Genomic DNA, 21,801 nt, shown 5'->3' on the forward strand with positions numbered 1-21,801 from the left:
CTCTGCAGGGATCGGGAGCTTTGAGCTGAGCCCTTTCCCGTAGCCAGGGCTCAGCTCTCCTTGTGTCACTCGTTCCAGCAGGTGGGGTGTCCCAAAGGTCCTCAGGGTGTGCAGTTCCTCCCTTCCCGAGCTACAGTGCTTCATCTCAGACTCCCAATTGACCAGAGATGCAGCACTGCACCTTGGGCTGGGAGACATGGATGAGTCCGCAGTCCACCTCGCTGTGCCTGGCTGGTGTCCATGGGTCGTGCCGTGGCAAGGCTGTGTGTCTGTCTGCCCCACTGGGTGCAGGCAAAGAGCTCTCCCCGCTCCAGGGCCATGTGCCTGCATCCCCCATGCCCACCCCACCATGACGGCAGGACAGACCTGGGCTCAGTAGCTCAGCCTGGCCTCAACTCTGCAGGAACAGAGACAGGGACAGATGGGAGAAGGTTCTGCCTCCAAACCCCTGTACTCCTCCTTGAGAGCCAGTACAAGGCTGGATGAGAGGGTGAGGGTGACAGGAGTACCCCCAGGGCCCAGAGCTACCGCCAAGCAGGGCCAGGACACCCCAGGGTGGTGTGGGCCTGCGGGTATCACCCCGCGCATCCCTCCCTGCCCTCTGCCCCTTCCCTGCCCCAGGGGATGAAGAGCATGTGAAAGCTCCTGCTGTCCCTCCCCACTCTTGTCCCTGTCACCCTCAGAGCAGAGCCCGCAGCTGGCCAGCACCTGTGGGAAGGCTTCAGCCTCAGCTTCCCGAGCTCGGACATCAGCCCGATCAGTTCTCGCGGTGGCAGGGCTGAGCCCAGCCCTTCCCATGGGCAAGGACCAGGGCCTGTGGCAGGGATGCCCTCTGGACCTTCACCCTCGGGTCCGGACAGGCTTCAGCCCATCCAAACCCAAGGGCAGGGACCCGGGGGGAAGCAGGAGGAGAGGGAGGGTGGAGGGAGCAGCTGAGTCCAAAAATGTCTTTTGCAGGCAAACACTAACATCCTGAGCAGAACCGAAACGTGATAAACAGACCATCTATCACAACTGCGTCCTGCTGCCGGGCCCCGGCAGCCACAGCGCTCCCAGCAGCCTGACAAGAAGCAGATGGTGCATCTCCGGAGTGAGCTCCTGCATCCGGAACTGGCCCCCCCAATGTAATGTGCTGGCTCCCACATCTTCTGCCCCTGGTTCTTGGGAGGAAAGAGCAGGGAAAAGAACCCCGTGGTGCCCCGAGCTTGCAGCATCCATCAGTCAGGAGCGAAGTTTGGGAGCAGCCTCGACTGCTGTGGGGTGATCTCCAAACCAGCCCCAGCAAAGTGCGGGAACAGCCACAGAGACCCAGAGCCAGGGGAGGTGCCGCAGGGACCCTTGTGCCACCCCATGCCTGTGCATGGCCACTGCCCTACTGCCAGCCCCACTGGGCAGCCCCCCGGCCCCCTGCGCACCCCCAGGACGGGGTGACCATGCTGTTGGTGAGGAGCGATGTGGCGCTGCCACCTGCATGGGAGCAGCCCTGGGAGCCATCTCCCTCCTGCACGGCTGGACAGTGGGACAGGGACAGGCTTGCCCGCAGAATGCAGCTGCCTGTGCCCAGGGACAGGGCAGGCAGTGGTGTCCATGCAGGCAGCGGTGTCCATGCGGGCAGCCGACTCTGCCCGTCCCTCGCTGCTGGCCACGTTCCTGGGGTTGTACAGTCACCGTGTGCCTTTGGCAGCCTCCATGTCCCCATGGGCTCCCACGCCTGAGCCTGTAAGACACAGAGGGTGACAGTCAGCGTGGCGGTGCAGAGCCGAGCAGGGGCTGGTGTGCAGCCTCCTTGGGTCCCTTCCTGGGCAGTTGCTATGGGGCCCCCATGGGTGCCCAGCACCCCATGGGACTGAGGACAGTAATGCCAACAGCCCCGTGCACACAAGAAATCCCATGGCAGCCACTCAAAGGCCTCCCTTTGAGTGCTCAATGGCACGTTTGCTCAAAGCCCAAGGGCGTGGGGCACATTCTCCTCTTCCAGGGATGGATGGCAGGAGCCCTGTAGTGGCACCCAGGCCTGGCTTCTGTCCTCCCCCTGCCACCATCCTGGCCTTGGTGGAAAAGACAGGATGGAGCCTTCTCTGCCCCCATGGTGCAGGGCTGGGAGAACTCAGCTGCCATCCCTGGGGAGGTGGCAGCAGGAGAAGAAACACCGAGAAAGACTGAAGGAATGTACCAGGCTGCACATCCAGAAGGGTTGGAGGCAAAACATTCGCCGGGGCTCGCGTGGCCCTGGCCAAGGGGAGGTCTTGCAAGGGAGACAGGCACCCCTACCCTCCCTCCAGAGTCCCCATCGCGTGTCCCCACAATGGGGCAGAAAAGCCAACGCTGGAGGGCCCATCCTTTCCCCTCTGTCTCCACTCCCAGTTTTGTCCCCGTTTCCCAAGGAAAGGAGGCTGCCACCAGCGTGCCATGGTGCTGCCACCCTCTGCTCCCCAGCACACACATTGCTGCTCGGGGACCTCCGCACTGGGAGACACCAGCGTCCCCTGAGCAGTGCCTGCCAGGAGGAGAGCTCATCCCCTCACCCTCGTGGGTGTGAACGTGCCACAGAAGAAGAAACCAGAATAACAAATAGCTTGACTCCTTGTCCTGCCGAGGCTGGGGACCACCAGCTGCCAGCGCATCCCCTGGCCGAGGCTCCTCGGAGGGTGCCCGGGGCATGGCGTGCACGACCAGGACAGTCCCCCAGCTCCTTCCTCGGACACACCAGTGCTGCCTGCCATTGCCCTTGCTCCGACCCGCTGCTCACCTCCAGCCTTCGCCTTTACCGAGTCGCTGCCCCGCTCGCCCGCCCTGCCGCCCGCGGGTGCCGGGAGATGGGAGCCGTGGCCGAGCTGCCTCCCGGCGCTGCGGGGCTGAGTCAGAGCTCGGCCCTCCCCGCGGTTACAACACAGCGCCCTTTCCCCTCTCCAGGCAGGCCGTCGCTGCAGGAAATGTCCTTTTTTAATAGCATTTGGGATTTGTTTCCTCCTTGAAATTCCCCAGCCCCACGCGGCCAGCCACAAGGACAGAACTGGGCTTTTGAGGGAAGCCTGAACTCCCCAACTCTGCCGAGAGCGGCTTCAGGCTGCTGGGTGATGCTCAGTGCTATGCGGGTACCTTTTCCTCTCCTCCTGGCCCCAAAAATCTCATCTTCACCAACCACTGGGGCTCCATCTCTCCCCAAGCTGAGCTTTGATCCAGCTCTGGTCATCAGCTACCCAAGCAGCCCTGATGTCACCTCCCACTGCCTGAGGGACTCATTGCTGGGTGACATTGGGCAAGGTAAATCCTGCCCAAAGACCACCCCCAGGTGCCCCCTCCTGGGTGGTGAGGGCTGGCACGATGAAGGGGAACGTGATTTTGCTGGGCAGACTCACTCAACTCTATAGAAATTTCAGGGACTGACCCCAGGGCAGGTTCTCCTGCCTGTTGGGTGTCCCTCACAGGCAGCAATCGCACAGGGATGCTGCTCGCTCTTGCCTTGGAGCCCAAGCTGGTGGCAGGACAGCTCCAACGCGCCTTCCCACCGGGGCCTTCCAGCTCCCCCAGCATCTCCATCCCATCCCCCAGCATCACCATCCTGTCCCCCATGGACCACGGCGGCCTCTGCAGAGGAGAGGTGCCTCCTCTCCCCTTCCTCCCTCCCTCCCTTGCCGACACTGGTATTAAATCAAAGGTTTATGAGAAAATGGTGGGGCCAAGGGAGATCCTAATCTGGTCACAGGCTGATTAACCCCGAGTTCAGGCTGAGGTCCTGATGCTCAGCTATAAATAGCTCTGCCTTCCCTTTCCCATCCTCCTGCCGGGGCTGCGGCGTGCCTGCCCTTTTATGGTCAAAAAGGCAGATTTGGAGACCGAGCAGCCCCCATCTCCCATGCTGGGGGCGAGCCAAGGGGGCCCAGGGGGATGCTGCTTTTTCTCTCTGGGTTTTGCTGGGATAAATTATAATGCCAAGAACAAAGGAGCAGGTTTGGGGGGCTGAGAGCAGGGGACGGGTGCAGAGGGGAGAGCGCATCTGGTTTGTGCTCCTTCCTCCCAGGCAGGCGGCTCCTCTCCCAGTGCCAGAGGGAAGGAGAAATCGCCTAATTTGGTGTCTCTGTGCAGAGCCGGGCTCCTCCACACCCCACTTGTATTGCAGGTTGGTGACATGGAGGAGATGGCAGGAGGGAGCCCAGGGACAGGTGAGGCCTCTGCCACCTCTGCTCTGCAAGCATAAGCTGACATCTCCCCATTTGTCACCCTTGGGGCAGGGGACAAACTCTGCTGTCCCTGCTTGGCCACCACCATGCCCAGTCCTGTGTCACCATGCAGGACCCATGGGTTCCTGCAAAGCCGCCGGTACTCGCTGCTGTGGCGAGGGGCTGAAACCCTCCAGCAATGCCGAAGCCTGGCTGGGGGGTGCGAAAGAGCCTCTGGAGTGGCAGGAGTGGCGGGAAGGGGTTCACGGCTGGAAAAAGCACGGCCGAGGAGGAGCCGAGGCACACAGCAGCCCGCTCACTGCCTTTCTCACGGCCTCGGCTCTTCCCCGCTGCCCCAAGCCTCTCAACCACCGTCTCCCCATCCTCAACTGGTTTCCTCCTCCCAGAGCTGCCTCCCCCTCCCCAGGGCAGTGCAGCCCCAGGCCCCCTCCCCAGGGATTTTGTGGGTGCAGGGACCCCATCAGCAAGGACTAATGGCCACCGGCCCTGCTGCTGGCCCCGGGGCATACGGAGCGTGGGAGCGGGTGCCGGCACCAGCCCTCCTGCTCTGTTTACACGCCACATTCCCGGTCTGGAGGAAGCGGTGCAGGGGCGAAGTCCCAGCGGGGACAAGCCATCACGTCACCGGCTTCCAGCCCTCGCTGGGGAGGGCTGGTGGGAACCCAGAGCACTGCGGGGAGAACTTTCCACCAACACTGTTCCCAAGCAGTGCCGGGCAGCTGCTCCGGCATCCTCCTTGCTCTCTGGGCTCTGCTCCTCACCCTGCTGTGCACAGCTCCCAACCAGAGCTGGCCGGAGGAGATGGCAGAGGGGACACTCGTATCGTGGTGGACAGGAGCTCATATGAGGCCAGCAAAGAGCCAGAGCGGGCAGGGAGCAGCCATGGGGCGGCTGGAGCTCATGAAGCTGCCAGTGCTCTCAGCCATTTATCCAGGCTTTGTCACCTTATCTCTGCTCCAGCAATAGGGAGGGGGAGTGGGGCTGCATGTGCAGCATCGCCCGGACATGAGAGGAGCCCAGTTCGTAAATCACCTCCCACACCGGCCCCAACTTTCCCAGCCCTGCCTGCTGTTCACCCTGCCGAGCAGGGAAAGACGCTAAAAGAAAATGCCCCAAACAGGTTGAGCTCCCAGCAAGCAGGAGATGAGTTGTGGAAGAAAATCAAGCATGAAAGTTACACCAGGGCTGATAGTCAGGCGCTGTTTCTCTGTAGCACCCACAGGGGTGAGCGGTGCAGCTCCTCTGCTCAGGTGCAGTGGGGATCACGGGGGCTGGAGGTGGGGAATGATAAAAATGAAATTTAGAAAGTAATGGTGGAAAGGGAGAGGTAAAAGAAAGAAGGGCAAACCTCTGGTGAAGGAGCCCAGGTAAGAAGGCCAAGCTGGAAGAGGGAGACATTGCCCTTTGTACCAGCGACCAGCGAGTCGGTCCCGCAGTGAGCACCAGTTTGACGTGTTGACCACCACAGAGCATCTGCCCCATGCGCGGCATGGCAGGTCCCACATCCCCATCCCCTGTCCACTGCTGTCCCTTGTCCAAGGGAAGCTGCTCATCCAGCTCCCAGCAGAGCTCAACCCAGCGACAGATGGTGCTGTCCTTCACCTCCTGGTCCTCTGCTGCCCACCATGACACGGGTGGCCTTGCAGAGCAGGAGAGATGCGCTTTTTACCAGTGGTCTCGGGATGAACCCCAGTCTGCCTGCACACTGCCAGCTGGCACCCACAGACCTGCCAGCACATCCCACCTCCCTGTGGCTGCTGGGGAAGGGGCTTTAGAGACCTGTCACACCCCCATCCCAGCACAGCCTCAGAGCTGATTCATGGGGCAGACTGCTGGGACAGACACACTGCACTGCTCAGAGCAGGATGGTGCCCTGCAGAGCTGGCCGTGCCCCGGGCAGCCCCGCCGGCACGCTGACCATCTCCAGTGCTCCAGCACTGCATGGCTCCATGTTTCCCTGCTCCAGCAACAGCGGGACAGGGGAGACATTTGTGCTCAGAGCTCCTGCTTCAGTGTCCCACATCAAACAGAGCCTTGGCAGGCTGGCTGCCTCTCGCTTAGCCCTCTCATACACATCTGCTCACCTGCCCAGCTGGCAACCGCACAGTGTGCACCTCATGCAGGCACAGGGCTGGCCCCGGGGGCTTGCTAGCCCTTCAGAAGCCCCTTCCTCATGCCCAGAGGCAATGTGACTGTCACCAGCTTGTCCACCACCACAAAGCAGCTTTGTCCCTCACCTCCACCCAGCAGTGGGAACATGCTCGCTTGCAGCAGCCGCAGCCCAGGTGCGGGAGCCCAGCCCTGCAATGGGCTCCTGCCACGCTGCTCTGCAGAGACCAGCTCTGCCCCGATGCCACTGCTGGTCCCAGCCCTAGGATGTTGCTGGCGTGGCCTTCCACAGCCACATCTGGTCCATGCTCAGCTCTGCCAGCTGCATGGCCTGAGTGTGCAGTGGGGATCTGGCTGCCGCTGCTGGGAAGGGTCCCTGTCCATCCCTGGGGCAGCCCAGGGCACACACTGGCCCCTGTCTCTGCCCAGGATGGTGCCACTGGGGTGTGGAACAGAAAAGCCCGATCCCCTCAGGTAGCTGTGTCCCTGGCTCTGTGTGAGGTCTGACTCCAGCCTCTGCCCTGTGCCTCCATGCCCATGGTAGGTGAGCCTGGCCCTGCATCTGCTTTCCCTGCCCTGAGCTAAAGGGACAGGGTACCCCAGGGGTACCCCAAGGTTCCCTGCGCCCTCTCTGAGCCCAGCTGGTGGGTGCTGCTGCTGGGCAGACACAGCCCCAGCTCACCAGGACATCCCCAGAGCAGCATGTCCCCACCGCCCTGGGGGCGGCCTGAGCCAGGTGAGCAGGCAGGGCTGAGATGAGCCCTGTGAATGTACCTGGTCCTGGGCAGGCAAAGGTGTTAGGGGTTCAGGAGCAGTAAGTGCTCCCCCAGCACCCACCGGCTTGTAGCCAGGGGACGTGTGTTGGGCTTCATCCTCCCCGCAGATGGATCCTCCCTTGTGCAGGATCTTGCCTCCTCTGTGTGCTCCTGGTCAAGGTCAAAGGACGGTGAAATAGCTCCAGAGCTCAAATTTCCAGCCTCTTGCCTCATCGTTTGCTGCTCCACTCCGGCTCGTTCATGACGATGAGCTCTCACTATTTCTGCCCCACACAGGTTACAGTGCTGGGGCTGCCTCGAGGAGCCCGCTGGGGTCCCCAGCTCAGCGCTCAGCCCCCCGCGCTGCCCGTGCTCCTGCCTGCAGGCTGCCTGTGCCGCACTGCCCGCGCTCCTGCCTGCAGGCTGCCTGTGCCGTGCTACCCGTGCTCCTGCCTGCAGGCTGCCTGTGCCACGCTGCCCGTGCTCCTGCCTGCAGGCTGCCTGTGCCGTGCTACCCGTGCTCCTGCCTGCAGGCTGCCTGTGCCACGCTGCCCGTGCTCCTGCCTGCAGGCTGCCTGTGCCGTGCTACCCGTGCTCCTGCCTGCAGGCTGCCTGTGCCGCGCTACCCGTGCTCCTGCCTGCAGGCTGCCTGTGCCGCGCTGCCCGTGCTCCTGCCTGCAGGCTGCCTGTGCTGTGCTACCCGTGCTCCTGCCTGCAGGCTGCCTGTGCCGTGCTACCCGTGCTCCTGCCTGCAGGCTGCCTGTGCCACGCTGCCCGTGCTCCTGCCTGCAGGCTGCCTGTGCCGTGCTACCCGTGCTCCTGCCTGCAGGCTGCCTGTGCCGCGCTACCCGTGCTCCTGCCTGCAGGCTGCCTGTGCCGCGCTGCCCGTGCTCCTGCCTGCAGGCTGCCTGTGCTGTGCTACCCGTGCTCCTGCCTGCAGGCTGCCTGTGCCGTGCTACCCGTGCTCCTGCCTGCAGGCTGCCTGTGCCACGCTGCCCGTGCTCCTGCCTGCAGGCTGCCTGTGCCGCGCTGCCCGTGCTCCTGCCTGCAGGCTGCCTGTGCCGCGCTGCCCGTGCTCCTGCCTGCAGGCTGCCTGTGCCGCGCTGCCCGTGTTCCTGCCTGCTGCTGGCAGGAGCTCTCGGTGCCGGGAGGCACAGCGTGCCGCAGGCTGATGCGATAGCGCATGGCAGCCCTGGTCACCAGCAGCCACGCGGGCAGCACCACTGGGCACTGGGTGTCCCAGCTCAGCCCTGGGAGAGGAGGAGCAGCAGAATATTGGGGATAAGCAACGGCAAGTTTCACTGGGGATACAGAGGAACAAGTCTCAGAAAAGCCTGATGGAGAGCAATGCTGGCTCTCGGATGGAGAAGGAGACCGAGAAAAGAAAAAAAAGAAAAGAGCCCCTAATCATCTCCAGACCACCTCTTGACAAGCGTGGAGGGAAATGCCACTCTATCCAGCAGCCACCCCGAGCTGCAGCCTGTCTAGACACAGCCTTCCCCGAATTCCTGCTGATAACTGCTTGGGAAATCTTTGGCGGAGGCATCTGCCTGTGTTTTTTGGAAATTAACTCCTCTCCTGTCGGCCGGCGGCAGGGAGGTGATGGCATTGTCCTTTGGCAGGCACCCTGGCCAGTGCACAGGGGCCAGGGGGCTGAGGCAGGTGCAAGCAGGGTGATTCTGTGCCAGGGACGCTGCTGCTGGGATGGGGACACAGGCCATGTCTCACCAGTGTCTTGCTGTCCCCATGTACAGCATCCCGATGCTGAGATGCCACAACTTCCCTGGGACCAGCCAGAGACAGCGGGAAGCCCTTGAAGCACGGCAGGATAGGGACAGACCTGGACCACGGTGGCCACAGCTGCCCTGAGAGGTTACAGTGCCCTGGTTCATGTCACTGTGCCTTTGCAGAGGGCCACACAGCTCATACAGAAGCTTGCACCCCCAGGGATGCCGTTGTGCCCTGGCTGGAGCCCCTGTCCTTATGCTGGACCTGAGTGACGGCTGGTGGTTGTCCCTGTGGTGATGGGAGCTGCCCTGCAGAAGAAGGAGGTGGAGGGACACGGCAGCTTACTGCCACATGCCTGCTGAACACGGTGTCCCCAGGTGACCTGCTGGGAGGGGACAGCCACTGCCGGCACTCTGGCAGCAGAGGGACAGTGCAGAGCCATCCACAACCCCACCAATGGCAGCACCGCGTCCTACAAGGGATGAGCAGGGAGGAGGCAGGACCCAGAGAGCCTCGGGGAGCCTTTACAAGGCCTAAGCTCCAGGCTGTCTGTCCCCTCATGCCACATGGGGCTGGCAGCCCTGCCACCGCCTGCTGCATGCCCTGTGCCCTCCCCACTGGCCCCGTGGCCGGGCCAAGGCTCAGCTCAGCTCCCACAGGGTGATCACGCTCGGCAGCTGCCGCTGCAGCCCCAGGGGATGGGGACGAGGCAACCATTCACCCAGCGAGCGACGGAGCCGGGGAGAAGCCGGTAGCTAAGAGCATGACAGCGGTGCCAGCTGTGTGCCATGGCCAGAGGGACAGAGTGAGGCAGTGGCACAGGCTGGGCTGACCAAGGTCCCAAGGGCTGCGGAATGCTCTCAGTCAGTGTCAGTGCACTGGGTAGGGTGGCTTCAGCACCCTGCAGGTCTCCAGGATTGAGCCCCATCCCCTCCCCAGCCTGTTTCTCCCAAAAAGTGGCAGCAGCACATCTGGCCAGAGGAGCTAATCGAGCAGCCCATGGCCCCTGCTGAGCTGGGAGCCTGCCCGCCCAAGCTTGCCTCTGGCTTCCCGTTTTTTCCATCCTACATGCACACAGAACAGAAAGCAGTTCCTTCCCCAGCCCCAGGAGGGCCCTTCCCTGCCTCCAAAAATTTGGGCGAGCCCCATCAAGCCCCTCTCCCAGGACCAGAAAAAAGCTGTAGGGACAGATTCTGGGCAACCTCTTTGCTTAGGACCCCCTGGCCTCAAGGCGACTCTGGCCACTCCTCGCCAGCTCCGTGCCCAGCGGGTTCCCCTGCCAGCACTCCATGGCCATGGTCCGCTTGCCTCCTTCCCTCTTCGGGCAGAGTGGCCACGCACTCTGGACACCCCTAGCACTTGGGACACCCCTGCCAACCTCTCCACCACCAGCTGGGCTGAGAATCCCGCATCAGGCAGAAGGGGATGCTGGAGGAGCTGCGCTTTCCCCTGCCTCCTGCCTGCCTGTCCCTGCCCACGGCAGGCACTGGGCAGCGCAGGAGCACTCACGCTCCTGGAGAATCTCAGCATCAAGCAGCCCCCATCCCCGCTCCCCCACGCACCGAGAGCTCCCGCCCGCACGCCCACCCGTTCTCTCCATCCACGGGCACCTACCTGCCGCCCCACACCTGCGGTGGGGCACCGTGGGGACATGGGTATGCACCCGCCACCTCCTCCTGGCACATTAAAACCAGCCACTGGGACCCCGGCGCTGCCAGATGGGGTTTTTTAAGCAGCTGGCATGGGACCCCTCGACGAAAACTCCTTCCAGGCTGCTCAGAAGCTGGAAAACCTTTTTCTTTTTACCTTATATGAGCTGCAGGAGGAGGCCAGGCTGCCGACGGGCACCGCTGTCAGGGGCGCTGAGGGGATCCATTGGCTGGGGTGCCGTCACGTGGCCCCGCCGCCGCGACCCGCTGCCGCGCAGCCGAGTGTTGCTTTTACCCCCTAAGGAAGGGCTGCTTGACAATTTTCATATTTCTTCTAAATTTGGAGATTTCAGACAATGCTGGGAGGCTTGGCTCGGGATGCCAGAGGCCCATGTGGAAGTCATTAAGTCGGAGAGGGGGAGCGAGGGAAGGAGGGCTGGGGGGAGCGGGGGGAGGAGAGCGGCCAGGGCTGCGCCGGCTGCCAGCGACACGCCTGGGAACCCAGGCCATCCCGCCCGGAGAAAGTTGTTTGCAATAACTGACTTCCTCCCAGCCCTCGGACCGCAAACAGGGGGGACGCGCATCCCATCGCCGGTGGGGCGGGGGTCTGGTTGGGCAGGCTGACTGTGGGGCTGGGGAGCGTCTGTCCCACCGGCCACGGGAAGGAAGCGAAGATGCTCCCTGGCCTGGCTGGAGGCGGCTCGTGATTCACATTACTTTGAAAAGCTCCATCTGGGCTGGGAATAAAAAGGCATTTCGGTGGACATGGAGCTCTCTCTGGGCTGCCCGTGTCTGCAGGGTGAGATCCCTGAGCACCAGTGGGGCTGGGACCCCCACAGTGGCGGTGAGACCAGGGCTGCAGGGCTGGGTGCATGTGGCACCTTTCCCAGCGTTGTAGAAGCTCCATCACCACCGGGCTGCGTCAGCCCTGGCCCCTCCCGGCCCCGCGTGGACCACGAGTCCATGTACGGCATCCAGCCGGCACTGGGGCCCTGGTAATGAGCAGCCAGTTGGCAGCTCAGGAGGGAAACACCCGGCATCTAAGCGCCTTCATCCTCCTGCACCGGCTGTCACTTCTGCTCCAGACGTGTCCACTCTGCCCTGGGACCCTGGGGGCGATGTGGCTCTTTGCAGGGCTGTGCTGGGCTCCCCCAGCAATGGAGCTGGGAGCAAGCGTGGCTCCAAAGGAGGAGGAAACATCTGCTGCATGGTCCTCTGCAGCAAGAATAACCAAGCAAGCAAGGCAGGGGACACCAACAGCTTCTCCCATGGGTTTTCCAAGGCGGGAGGTAAAGGGCTGGTTTGTGAGGTCTCATGCCCTGAGATGCGCCCTGGCTCATGAGAAGGAGCTCGATCCTGAACGTGCACAGGCACGGCAGCAGTGGCTGCTGAGCACTCTGGTGGCTGGGGACATGGATACGCTGCCCCAGCCTTGATGGGGACAAATGTGGAATAAGAGTTTGGCAGCCATGGTACCAGGCTTTGTGTAGGGACAGTGTAGAGTGCTTGGTGTCCCTCCTGCTCCCCTCTGACTTATGCGCAATCTCAGCACTGAAGGCCCTGTGACAGGAGCCAAACACCCCTGCAGCACCTCTGCGTCCCCTCCAGGACACCCGTCCCACACCGGGGCCACAGTTGGCTGCCAGCCCCCCCTCTCCACTAGCCCTACACACCTGAGAACCAGGTGGCCACCAGGCTGGCACAGCTCTGGGTGGGTGGCGGCATCTCTGGAGGGTCAGGGCTGAAAACAAAGCCTGATTGCCCACAGCTGGCAGGGAGATGGGTGCTCAGAGTCATCCAGCTCACCTGGGGGAGGTGAAAGAAAGCAAACCGGCCAAGCTAGCTCTGAACCGGCTGGCCTGGAGAAACACCCACTGCTGGAAGGAGGGACCGTGGACAAGTTGCTTCAGGAGTTAAAGAGGTGAGGAGGAGAGGCAGAGGCTGGGCAGGCTGCTGTGGGGCACCCAGCCGTGCCAGCTGAGTGGGGACAGCAGGGAGAAAAACCAGTGCAAAGTGGTTGTTCCAGCAACAGGGTTCAGCTGACGGAGGGGGCGAGTCACCCGTGAGCTGGCTGCCCTGCCAGCTGCAGTAAAGGATAAGCATGGAACTGGTCTTCTTGCTTTTTGCACCACTACACACACACTCTCACACTCACATCTCCCTCCACCCCAGGCACCCTGCAGCAATGAACGTTGCAGCCAGGACAGCGCGAAGCAGGCAAATGTAGGAACCTCCGTGTGCTCAGCCCTGCTCCCTGCTCGGCTGTGGGGAACACAGGGCCGGCAGGGCAGTGCTACCCGGCAGGGCTGAGGACAAGGCACGGGAAAGCGGTTGCTCAGCATCCGCTGGGGGTGGCAGTGCCTAAGCCTGACAGCAGCATTTCCCAGCCTAGGGGGAGAGGCAGCTGATGCCCTCCAAGGAGCCAGAGCCACCATCAAGATACCTGGCCAGGAATACAAAGGACTTCCCTGGGGCTGCTGGCAGCAGACTGGGGAAAAAAAACATCCCTGCCTGTTTCAACCCCTGCACACACGCAGCTCCAGCGCAGGACAAACCTTGACCTTGCCCCTTCCCAGGAGCAGCAGCTCCCAGCAGGTCTGTCTGCGGTCACCGGGGCGCGGGGCCGAGCCTGGGCTGGGCCTGTGAAGGGAACGGCACAGAGCGCAGCCCTGCCTTGTGCCTCCCCGCAGCAGGAGGATCCCCCTCCCCATGCTGCAGATGCTCCTGGGTGCGTAGCACACAGCTAGGACAGCACGTGTGGCATGTTCCCAGGACACGCTGCAGCTCCTCCCTGGGCACAAGGCCGTCTCACGCCGCATCCGACCCCTGTATCCCTCCAAGTGCCATGCACTCTGTGCTTTTGGGTGCTGAGCTCACCCCCATCCTGTGCCTAGGGAGCCCAGAAGCTCCTGGGACCCGGTGTCTTCCAGCCCCTCCATCCCCTCTCCCCTCCGCGTGGCTGCACAGCCACTGCTCTTGGTGGGCTGGCTTGGAGTGCAGCACAACTAACTGCTGCCATTAAACAAACCCTATAATTAGAAACCAGGTTTCCTAAATGAAGTGAAAAATGTAACGTTAGCCTCTGTTTGTTCGCTGGATGCTGCTCTCTTATTCCATGACCCAGAGGGGTCGTGCCCTGCGGTTTCTGAGAAGCCTTAATAAGGTAATGTTTAGGAGGTTACTATCTTTACAACTCTTGTCTTATTACAACTCCATAAGTAAAACATTTGGGGCAAAGCAGGATTCCTTGGCGCGGGTTTGTTTTTGTTACGCATTTGCTAAGATGCTGCCCAGCAAGCCCTTCTCATGGCAGATTCAGTTTCAGTATCTCCGCAAAAGTGAGATCTCCAGCACCCTTGGCTGGGTGTGAGGGCCTCAGGTGGACCCATCGCAGGCAGGGGTGAGGGGACCACTGGCTGCTGACCACGATGCCACAGGGCAGCGATGGAGCGGGAGCCCTGGGCAGGCTCTGCAGCGCTGCTCCCGCATTCCCGAGAGCCCAGGGAATAAGAGAACCCCCTGTCCCACGAGCCCTGTTAGCATCCGAACACACTGAATTTGCAGCCAACATCAGAGGGGGCTGTGGTGGGGCAGGCAAGCATTTCTCAGCCTATGACCCTTACACCAGACAGAAGGCAGCCCCTGCCTCCCTCGCCTCCATGCATGTGCGGGCTCCATTGCAGGGGCAGGACAGTGTGATTAATGGGTGCGATTAGTGGGTGTGATTAATGGGTGAGCTGGGCTGGAGCAGCTCTGAAGGTGACCTTCAGGACTGGCCTGTGCTGCTTTGTAAATCCCTTCCCTCCACGGATGGCTAACACAGCAGCACGTAGGAGCAGGGGATGGAGACCAGGGCAGGAGACTTTCTGCCCTGAGTTTAAACCATCAGTTCCCACGTGGTGACAACTCCTCAGGAGCCTGAGGCTCTTTGCATGTGCCTGTGCAGGGAGCAGAGGTTCGACTCGAGTACAACCCATCTGAGCAGACGCCAGTGCCACCGCCAGGCTTTCCATTTACCTCCACCTTTCCCTGGGAAACTGGGAACTTGGACACCTGCCTGCAAGTAAAAGCCACTAAAGCCCTAAAAATAAGAGGCTTTCTCTTGGCGGACCCGGAGGGCATTGATGGCCTGGAAGCACATCCCTGCGAGCTCCCTCTGGCGCTGTGGCCTTGCAAGGAGGGCAGTGAGGATGGCTCCAGGCTGTTCTGTGTGCCCTGCATGGGACTGAAGGACCAGCCCTTCCCATGGCCAGGAGCTGGGATGCGGAGAAGCATCCTGGTGAGACCATGTATCACCTTTGCAATACAGCACAAAATGCAGCCACCCCTCCAAGGTGCTTAGGGGTTGGTGTCTGACTGCCATGTTCACTGGGTTAGGATGTGGAGGGAAGCAAAACCAAGTTATTTGGAAACACAATGGTGCCTGCCTGTGCTCTGAGCTGGTGGACAGTGGGGCATAGCCAGTATGGGCTGGGGAGAGGACAAGCATGGGGGATATGGAGGGAGCAGGGTGTGCGGCCAGATACCTATTGGGCTGGACAGGCTGAGGGGACCTGTGCCCAGGTGGTGCCTCGATGGTCCCTGCAGATCCCTGCCTGGAGGAGACCATGGCTCTGCCCTGTGCACAGCACCCAGATGGGTCCTGCTGGGACGAGGGTCTGTCCCTGCCATGGCCTCGCACCAGCCCCTCCTGTCCCCCTGTTGCTGCACAGGGCCAGCCAGATGCCAGCGGGGCCGCAGCCGGTGCTGTGCCGGGCGGGGACGGAAGGAAGCGGGTGTCTCCGCGCGGGGCGGGAGAGCAGGCTTTTTCCATCAGGTGCTCTGTCTCCGGGTACAGAAAGCAAAAGGAAACAAAAGGCGGGAGCGGAGCGAGGCAGGAGGAACCTGTGTGTCTGGATCGTGTAACCAGCAACATGCTGTAAACGCTGGGCGGTGATGGATGTCCCGGTGAGGCCGCGGCAGGATGTGCCGGACGCGCAGCGTCCCTCCCCTCCGGCCATCCCGGTGCTGCCGGCAGCCTTTCCCAACCCCTCTGGCCCCCGGGAGCGGGCAGGCTGGCGAGCTGCCGGCCTCGGCCCCAAAGGACGGCCCTGCACAGCTCTGCCTCCCCACGCCAAAGCCTGGCTGTTATCTCACGCGTGTGATCCAAATGGCGTGATTTACAGACAGCCTGGAGCATCATCACCCAGCAGAAGGGCCACCGAGACAGCCGTATTAGGGCTGTATAAATAATACTGTCCTTTACACAGAACCCAGCACAGCGAGATCCCGGGCTGCTGACAGCTCGTCCAGCCCCTTGTGCGGCCACCAGGGTCACCCGTCCTGCCCGCGGCACCCCAGCACCGCACGGCAGCTCCGCGGGCGCAGCGCTCACATCGGGCAATGCCTTTTCCACGGAAAAACCCTTCCTGCCAGGGCAGGGACTCTGAGGACAGCACCAGCGTGACGGTGGCGTGGCATGGGATGGGCCCATGTCCCATGACAGCTGCCTGGGCGAAAGCACCCACCATGCTTGATGCCAGCAATAAATTCCTGGCCAGCCTCACCAGACAGGCTGCGGCTCTGTGTTTGTGCAACGGCAGGAGTCGGCAGAATTAAGCACTTTTTGTTTTTCCCTTTTTTGAGAATGGGGAGTTTTAATTCCCACCAAACAATGTTCTTTTTCCAGCAAGCTTAAAATAAGCCTTTTTGGCCCGGGCGCCTCTGGAGCCGCTCATGCACTGAGCAGGACCTTTGTGCAAATATGGCTGTGAGCACCGTGCTGCCGGCTTGGCCGGGCACTACCTGCTGGGGGGGACGTGGGAGGGCCCCGTCCTGGCCCCCCAAGGGGCAGTCCCAGTCCCAGCTCTCCTCCCCACCGTGGCGCAGCGCTGGCTTTGGAGAGATCGGCTCGCCAAAGCACACTTGCATTGGATGAGTGGAAAATGTCACTCACACAGAGTCAGGAGGTGCTGTGGCCATGCCGGAGCCACGGGTGGGTGTGTGCTCCGGTGTGCTGAGGCCTCACCACCCCCACAGAGGATCCTGGCTCAAGAGCAGCCTGGTACCCGGAGAAGCAGCCATACCATGCAGTGTGGCACGGGGGTGATGCTGCCCATCACCTGCTGTGGGTGGAGGGGACCACAGACCCCATGTCGGCAGCTCCCCCCTGGCAGGGACATTTCTGCTTGTGAAAAAAAGGCAAAAAGCTATTTTCTGCCAGTGTGAGAACTGTGGTTTGATCGGCCCCATTCCCCCAAATGCTCCCCGGCCAGCACATCCCTCCCATTGAGCACAGCACAGCCACCCCACATCCCTCTGTCCCAGGAGCTTGGGCTCAACTGGGGCACAGCAGCGGGAAATATGAGTCTGGATTTACTTGGGGCAGGCACAGCCCATCTTCACAGTCCCTCCTGCCTTGTTTGGGGATCTGTTCCCATGCTCAGCTGCCGCTTTCCACCCGAGTTTCCTGTGGCTGTGGGACAATGTGGTGGGGAGGTAGCAGGAACGAGCATCTACAATAAAACCTGAAAGCATAACCTCTTGAGCCTCTGGGTAACCCACTCCTGTGGAACCGGGCAGGGGTTTCCAGCCCCTCCTGGCCAAGTGTTCTCCTGCGTCCCCGCACGGGGCTGACCCCCATTGCACCCCACCCCTACAGGGCTGGCACCACGGCCAGCACAGGCACATGGAGCCCATTTGTCGTGCCGTCCTGGACGGGAGGCAGGACCTGGCCATGGCCTAGCGCCTGCGCACCCCAGCCCCTTCCCTCATGCAAGACTGGTGGGGAAAAGCTGCCCGCCCCCGCCTCCCCCAGCTTATCAAATTTGGCCATGTCTGAAAAGCCCTGGTTTCCTTCTCACCAAAAAAGATGAAAACTGGGTAATTGGCTGCCGGCACGGATGCCTCTGAGCCTCTCTCATGTGTAAACAGCATTTCCGAGCGCTGACACAACACAGGCAGCCGCGGCACACGCAGGCGGCCGGCACCCGCTGGGCGCCCTGGGCTGCTCACTGGCCCTTTTTGGGGGTTCATGGAATAGGGGGTGAAATCACTGGGGTGCAGGTAGGAGTGGGTGGCGGAGAGCTGGGTGCTGCTGCACTGCCCTGTGCAGCAAAGGCAGGTGGCTGCTGCAGGCAGGTCCCCTCTGTCAGGTCCCAGAGGTGACAGAAGGGACACACTGTGCTAAGTGCACAGCATCAGAACACACCCAAGGGGATGGCAAGGATCTCGAAGCTGTGCTGGGCTGTCCTTGGGGACCTTAATGGGAGCAGGGGCTCCCCTGTGTTCTCTGTTGCATCCTGAGGATGCGAGACTGGGAGGAGGAGCGGAGCAGTGTGAGTTGGGGGGGGTGTGTAGTGAGTTTTTTTTTCCCCCATTTACGAGATTTTTCTAGAGGCCCAGTTCCCAGATTGGGAAAAAGAGGTGGAAATTTCTTACCATGCTACAAAGCACAAGGGCCTTCAAGTCCCTGGGGAGGTATTGAGTTAAGAGGCAGAGGGAAACTGAGCATCTAGTGCTGCTGCAAAAGCTGGTGGTGCTGGGGAGGGAGCGGGGTGGAAGGGGAGGCAGAACACACCAGAAAGAGATGGACCAACCCCCCCAGGGCCACCCAACCTGCAGGGTCAGTAGTCCTAACAATGTAAAGGGCCCCTCCGAAGGAGCAGAACAGACCCCGCTGTCGGTGAGCATGGGGGGGCAGCATCGAGCGCTCCCGGCGGATGGCTGTGGCTGGCAGGGGAGGAGGGGTGGAGGGTGGGATGGAGAGGAGGAGGGATGGAGAGGAGGAGGGATGGAGAGGAGGAGGGATGGAGAGGAGGAGGGATGAAGGGAGGGTAGCCATGGAAGAGGGCTGCAGAGGGTAAGCGGGGGGGCTGGCGGTGCGGTTGGGTGGATAACAGCACCATCGTGTGGCACAACGGCTGCCTGGCCGCAGGGACAGAGACAGCACAGGGGCTGCAATGCCTTAGGACAGCCCCCTCCCGAGAGAGGCCCCTTCTCCCCCGGCCCTGAGACGGAGCATCACCGACGCCACCCCCGTGCCTCAGTTTCCCCCACCGCAGCACCCTGCATCCCACACTGTGCCCCGGAAGGCCATAGCAGCCCCGCAGGGGCAGCACCCACCACCCTGCAGCTCTGGGGACCAGACCCAAGGACAGCTATGGGCAGACATGGTGTGTCCCCATTGCAAGGGGCTGGGGACAGATTTGACAACAGAAGGGGAAGGGTTTGGGGACAGGCAGACAAGCGGTGCAGAAAGCCAAGGACGTTATTGCCTTACCTTTGGGCAGAAGGGTCTGCTGGCTCCTGGGGACAGCACATGGATGATGATGGGCCTTCAGCTGTCCCCACAGGGACAGCAGGACAGCACCAGGCTACCTGCACACCTTGGTGCCAGCGGAGGAGACCACCCGTGGTCCTCCCACAAGCCACTGCTCCCCCAGCCCAGCAGCCGTGTACCTCCTGGCCCCAGCAGAGCTGTGACCACGCTGGTGGCACCACAGGAGCCCAAACCCTCACCCCAGGGCAGGTTATTACCCAGCGAGCCCCTCTGGGCTGGCTGGTCCCGAGGGAACCGTCCACCGTCCACAGCCACTGCCGCAGGTGGAGCCAGCGCCCGGGGAGGTGGCGGGTGGCTGAGTCCCAGACCATGCTGGCCCCCTGCCCGGCCGGCACCGAGGCTCCCTGGCACCTCGGGGACCAGACACACCTCCGGCAGAGCGCAGCCGGGGGCTGGGGCTTTCCCTTTTTAGCTCCCCGGCTTGCTGGTGCCAGCCACACTGCAGGACAGCGGCCGGCAGCCCCTCTGCAGCGATGGACCGGGCTCCAAACCTGGTAGGAGACTGCACGGCAGCTCAGGCTTGCCCCTCGTTTTCCTTCTTGAACATAATTATTTGCACGCTTGTTTATGGGTGGCTACCTGGCTTTGTTTGCTTTGGAGATGCGTGCTGTGGTCTGTCAGGCCCATCGCTCCCACGCCTGGCACAGCAAGGATGCAACAGCCTCAGAGAGCAGAGCCACGACAGTCCGAGCGGACAGTCCAGTACGGAGAGGGAAAACGGCCCCGGCCAAGCAGTCCCTGCCCCAGGGCACCGCACATCCATGGAAAGGGCTGTGGGACAGCGGGCAGGGCTGTGGGACAGCAGCAGGGCTGTGGGACAGCAGGCAGGGCTGTGGGACAGCAGGCAGGGCTGTGGGACAGCAGGCAGGGCTGTGGGACAGCGGGCAGGGTGCGGGGCTGCCTGCGGCCGGCTGCAGGGACACGAATAGCAGGGAGTAGGACTACAGAAAGCAACTTTGTTCGCTGCTGGGCAGCCTGCCGGGTGTCAGCACACGGGAGCCTGGCCCTGCGAGACCGGAGGGAGAAGGAAAAAGCATCTTTCTTTTCTCTCTCACCGTCCTCGGAGCACAGAGGGAGGGAGAGGAGGGTTTGGATAAAGATCCCATTCTTGACAGTCTCATCTCTAAAGCTCCTTTTAAGCCAGAGCCTGCCCAGGTACAGCCCAAGCTGAGGGTGTCCCCATCCCTCCCCTCACGCAGCCACCTTGGGGTGGGCAGGGAAGGGGTGGGCACTGCACGGGCAGGGGCATTTTGGGCAACACAAAGTGCCAGCTGCACCCAGGGTGAGGGGCTTTGCAGTCACGCACATCAGCTGGGGCTTGGGCCAGGGGGTCACCGCGACCCTGCACCCACCACCCCTGCAAAACGCCCTCCTGTGTTTCCACGGGTCTTGCCACAGGGCAGCAGTGCCCTTGGGGGGTTGTATGTTCCATCCCAAAGTCAAGGTGGTCCTGCCATCACCTGGTGACCCACCAGAGGTGGGAGAGTTCTCCTTCCACACCAGCGCTGCAGTCTGGGCAGCCACACACCATCCTCCTTCCTCCTCAGCTGCTCCTCTGCATCTTCACCTTTGCCATGGTGCTGGTCCCTGAAGCAAAGGACCAAAGCAAGGCAGCGAAGGGCAGGAGAAGGGGTCTGGCACGGCCCCCCACGGCTGCCCCTGCCCTCAGCTGGGCCCCGGACGACCCTTTCACCACCATGGCAGACTACGAGCGCAGCATCCAGGACATGGTGCACCAGCTAAGGAACAGCTCTGAGCCGGGTGACACCAAGTGCCAGGTCAACTTGAGGCTCTGGAGATCCAACCGGAGGAGCCTGTCCCCCTGGGCCTACAGGTGAGCTTGGGCTGGGGACCTTGGGGACGCGCATGGTGGCTCCATGCCAGCAAGTGCCATGGGGGCCATGGCTCCAGTATCACGGGGCTGTGGCAGCTGCTGAGGGGTGTGATGCAACACAGCACCCCATTTCACCCCATGGCGGCATTGCCCTGCCTGTCCCCAGCCACCCACTGCCCCCATCTCACCATCTCTCCAGCCTTGCCTTGCTTTCCCTCTCCTCCAGCATAAACCACGATGCAACGCGGATCCCGGCTGACATTCCTGAGGCTCGATGTCTCTGCACCGGCTGCATCAACCCCTTCACGATGCAGGAGGACCGCACCATGGCCAGCATTCCCATCTACAGCCGGCTGCCTGTCCGCCGGCTGCTCTGCCAGGTGCCCGGAGAGGTGGGGCACAAGCCCTCTGGGAAGAAGAAGTGTCAGAAGAAGTACCAGATGGTCATGGAGACCATCGCTGTGGGCTGCACCTGCATCTTCTGAGGTTGCAAAGCTAATCCCTGCAGCTACCTGCGGGCGTCTAACCAGCTTGGCTCTTGCTTTCGAGCTTGCGCAGCCCTCTGGGAGAGTCACCCCGCTGAGCATCAGGGTGAGAAGAACCCCTGCACAAGTCGATGGCAGCTTCAAGAGCTCCCCAAAACTCCCCTGCAGATTCCATCAGCCTCAGCCCAAGCAGCCACTTCAGGGACACCCAGCATTGCGGCAGCCTCTGCAACTCACCCAGCCATGCAGTCCCACGAGTGGCCTCACAGTGGGACACCAGCCCGAGCCCCAACACCTCCAGGGGGAGCTCAGCAGGGTGGGCTGGGGACAGAGGGAGGCAGCTGCACAGTCGCTTGGGCTGGGCAGGATCAGGCCTCCTCCTGCCTCAAAGTCCCCGTTTGCTCCATCAGTGCAACAGCTCCAGAAGTGCTCAGTCCTCCCCAGCCCCCTCCAGTCCACCTACAGGTTCCTCTGCGCTGGGCCAGGCAGCCCAGGGCGTGGGGCAAGCGGGCAGTGGTTTGGGTGGCCTTTGGGGTCTCCAATAAAGCTCATCGCTGGCCCCCGTCTGAGCCGCCCTCTGCCTCAGCCCCTCGTGCTGCCCCTCCGTGCTGCCCAGGCCTCTCCCAGCAAGGCTCTTCTGCCCCCCAAAACCCAGCTGAGCCCCAGGAAGCCTGGACACCCTGGGAACAGGGAGCACCCAGCAGCAGGTGAGTCAGGACCTGCGACAGCCCACTCTGCGC

At 62.2% G+C, this 21,801-nt stretch overlaps 1 protein-coding gene across 1 annotated transcript; it reads left to right on the forward strand.

Annotated features, from left to right (window-relative positions):
* The first annotated feature begins 20,295 nt into the window (after positions 1-20,295).
* On the forward strand, positions 20,296-21,616 carry IL17B (interleukin 17B). The gene is made up of 2 exons (XM_065849363.2): positions 20,296-20,576; positions 20,803-21,616. Exons 1-2 carry the CDS (start codon positions 20,317-20,319, stop codon positions 21,059-21,061), a joined length of 519 nt encoding a protein of 172 aa, XP_065705435.2. The 5' UTR covers positions 20,296-20,316; the 3' UTR covers positions 21,062-21,616.
* The last annotated feature ends 185 nt before the right edge of the window (positions 21,617-21,801 follow it).

Source organism: Patagioenas fasciata, chromosome 14 (assembly GCF_037038585.1).
Source record: "Patagioenas fasciata isolate bPatFas1 chromosome 14, bPatFas1.hap1, whole genome shotgun sequence".
Lineage (NCBI taxonomy): Eukaryota > Metazoa > Chordata > Aves > Columbiformes > Columbidae > Patagioenas > Patagioenas fasciata.

What these genes read in the sequence shown, in the direction of transcription:
- IL17B (XM_065849363.2), top strand. Translation starts at nt 20,317, where the DNA reads ATGGTGCTGGTCCCTGAAGCAAAGGACCAAAGCAAGGCAGCGAAGGGC. An exon ending in CTGTCCCCCTGGGCCTACAG is followed by an intron (nt 20,577 to 20,802) that starts GTGAGCTTGGGC and finishes CCTCTCCTCCAG; the next exon opens with CATAAACCACGATGCAACGC.